General features: G+C 50.3%; 1 protein-coding gene across 1 annotated transcript in view; it reads right to left on the reverse strand.

Moving 5' to 3' along the window:
- LOC104466494 (E3 ubiquitin-protein ligase TRIM39-like) overlaps positions 1-256 on the reverse strand; it is a gene marked incomplete at its 5' end in the record, with an annotated part of 2,948 nt that extends 2,692 nt beyond the window's left edge. The window contains 2 exons of the mRNA XM_010079917.1: positions 31-146; positions 234-256. Of these exons, the coding sequence (XP_010078219.1) occupies positions 31-146; positions 234-256 (139 nt within the window). The remainder of the gene's footprint in view (positions 1-30; positions 147-233) is intronic.
- Positions 257-787: the final 531 nt, after the last annotated feature.

The following is a 787-nucleotide window of genomic DNA, read 5'->3' on the forward strand; positions in this document are numbered from 1 at the left end:
GCGGTTCCGGGATTTTCGGGATTTCCTCACCGATGAGCTGCCGGGTGATTTTCCGGAGGGTGAAATATTGGCGGGGGAAGCTGCCGAAGTTTTTTTCCAGTTCGATGGGGACGGAGACGGGTTCTTCCAGCGCCGCCGCCTCACATCTGGCGGAAAAGCGGGGAAGGGTGTCCTGAAATCCGGGGGTTTTGCCCCAAAAAAGAGGGGATGGGGAGAGTGGGGAGGGGTCTTACCTGGCCAGGGTGTCCTTGATGTCCTGGAATGGGGAAAAGGGGGAAAAAAGGGGGAAAAAATGGGAAAAAGGGGAAAAAAAAACGGGAAAAAAAAAAAACCCAAAAAACAGAAAAAGGGGGAAAAGGGGGGAAAAATGGGGGAAAAGGGGGGGTTGGATGTGCTGATCCCCCCCAGAGTCGATCTCTGGGGTGGGATCGGTTCCAGCCGCAAGGATCTCAGCCAGGATTGGGGGAAATCCTGCCGCCCGAAATGGATCCCATCCCAGGTGATCTCATCCCCTCCAAAAATCCCATCCCAAGTGATCCCATCCCCAAGGATCTTGTTCCCCCCCCCCCAAAATCCCATCCCAGGTGATCCCATCCCCTAAAAAAATCCCATCCTGGGTGATCTCATCCTTGAAAAAAATCCCATCCTGGGTGATCCCATCCCAAAATAAAAATTCCATCCTGGGTGATCCCATCCCAGGTGATCCCATTCCCTAAAAAAAAAAAAAAAAAAAACCCCTGCAATTTTTTTTTTTTTTTTTTTTTTTTTTTTTTGCTTGTTTCACCTT

This window comes from Pterocles gutturalis, unplaced genomic scaffold, assembly GCF_000699245.1.
Source record: "Pterocles gutturalis isolate BGI_N339 unplaced genomic scaffold, ASM69924v1 scaffold33884, whole genome shotgun sequence".
In the NCBI taxonomy this organism is placed as follows: Eukaryota; Metazoa; Chordata; class Aves; order Pterocliformes; family Pteroclidae; genus Pterocles; species Pterocles gutturalis.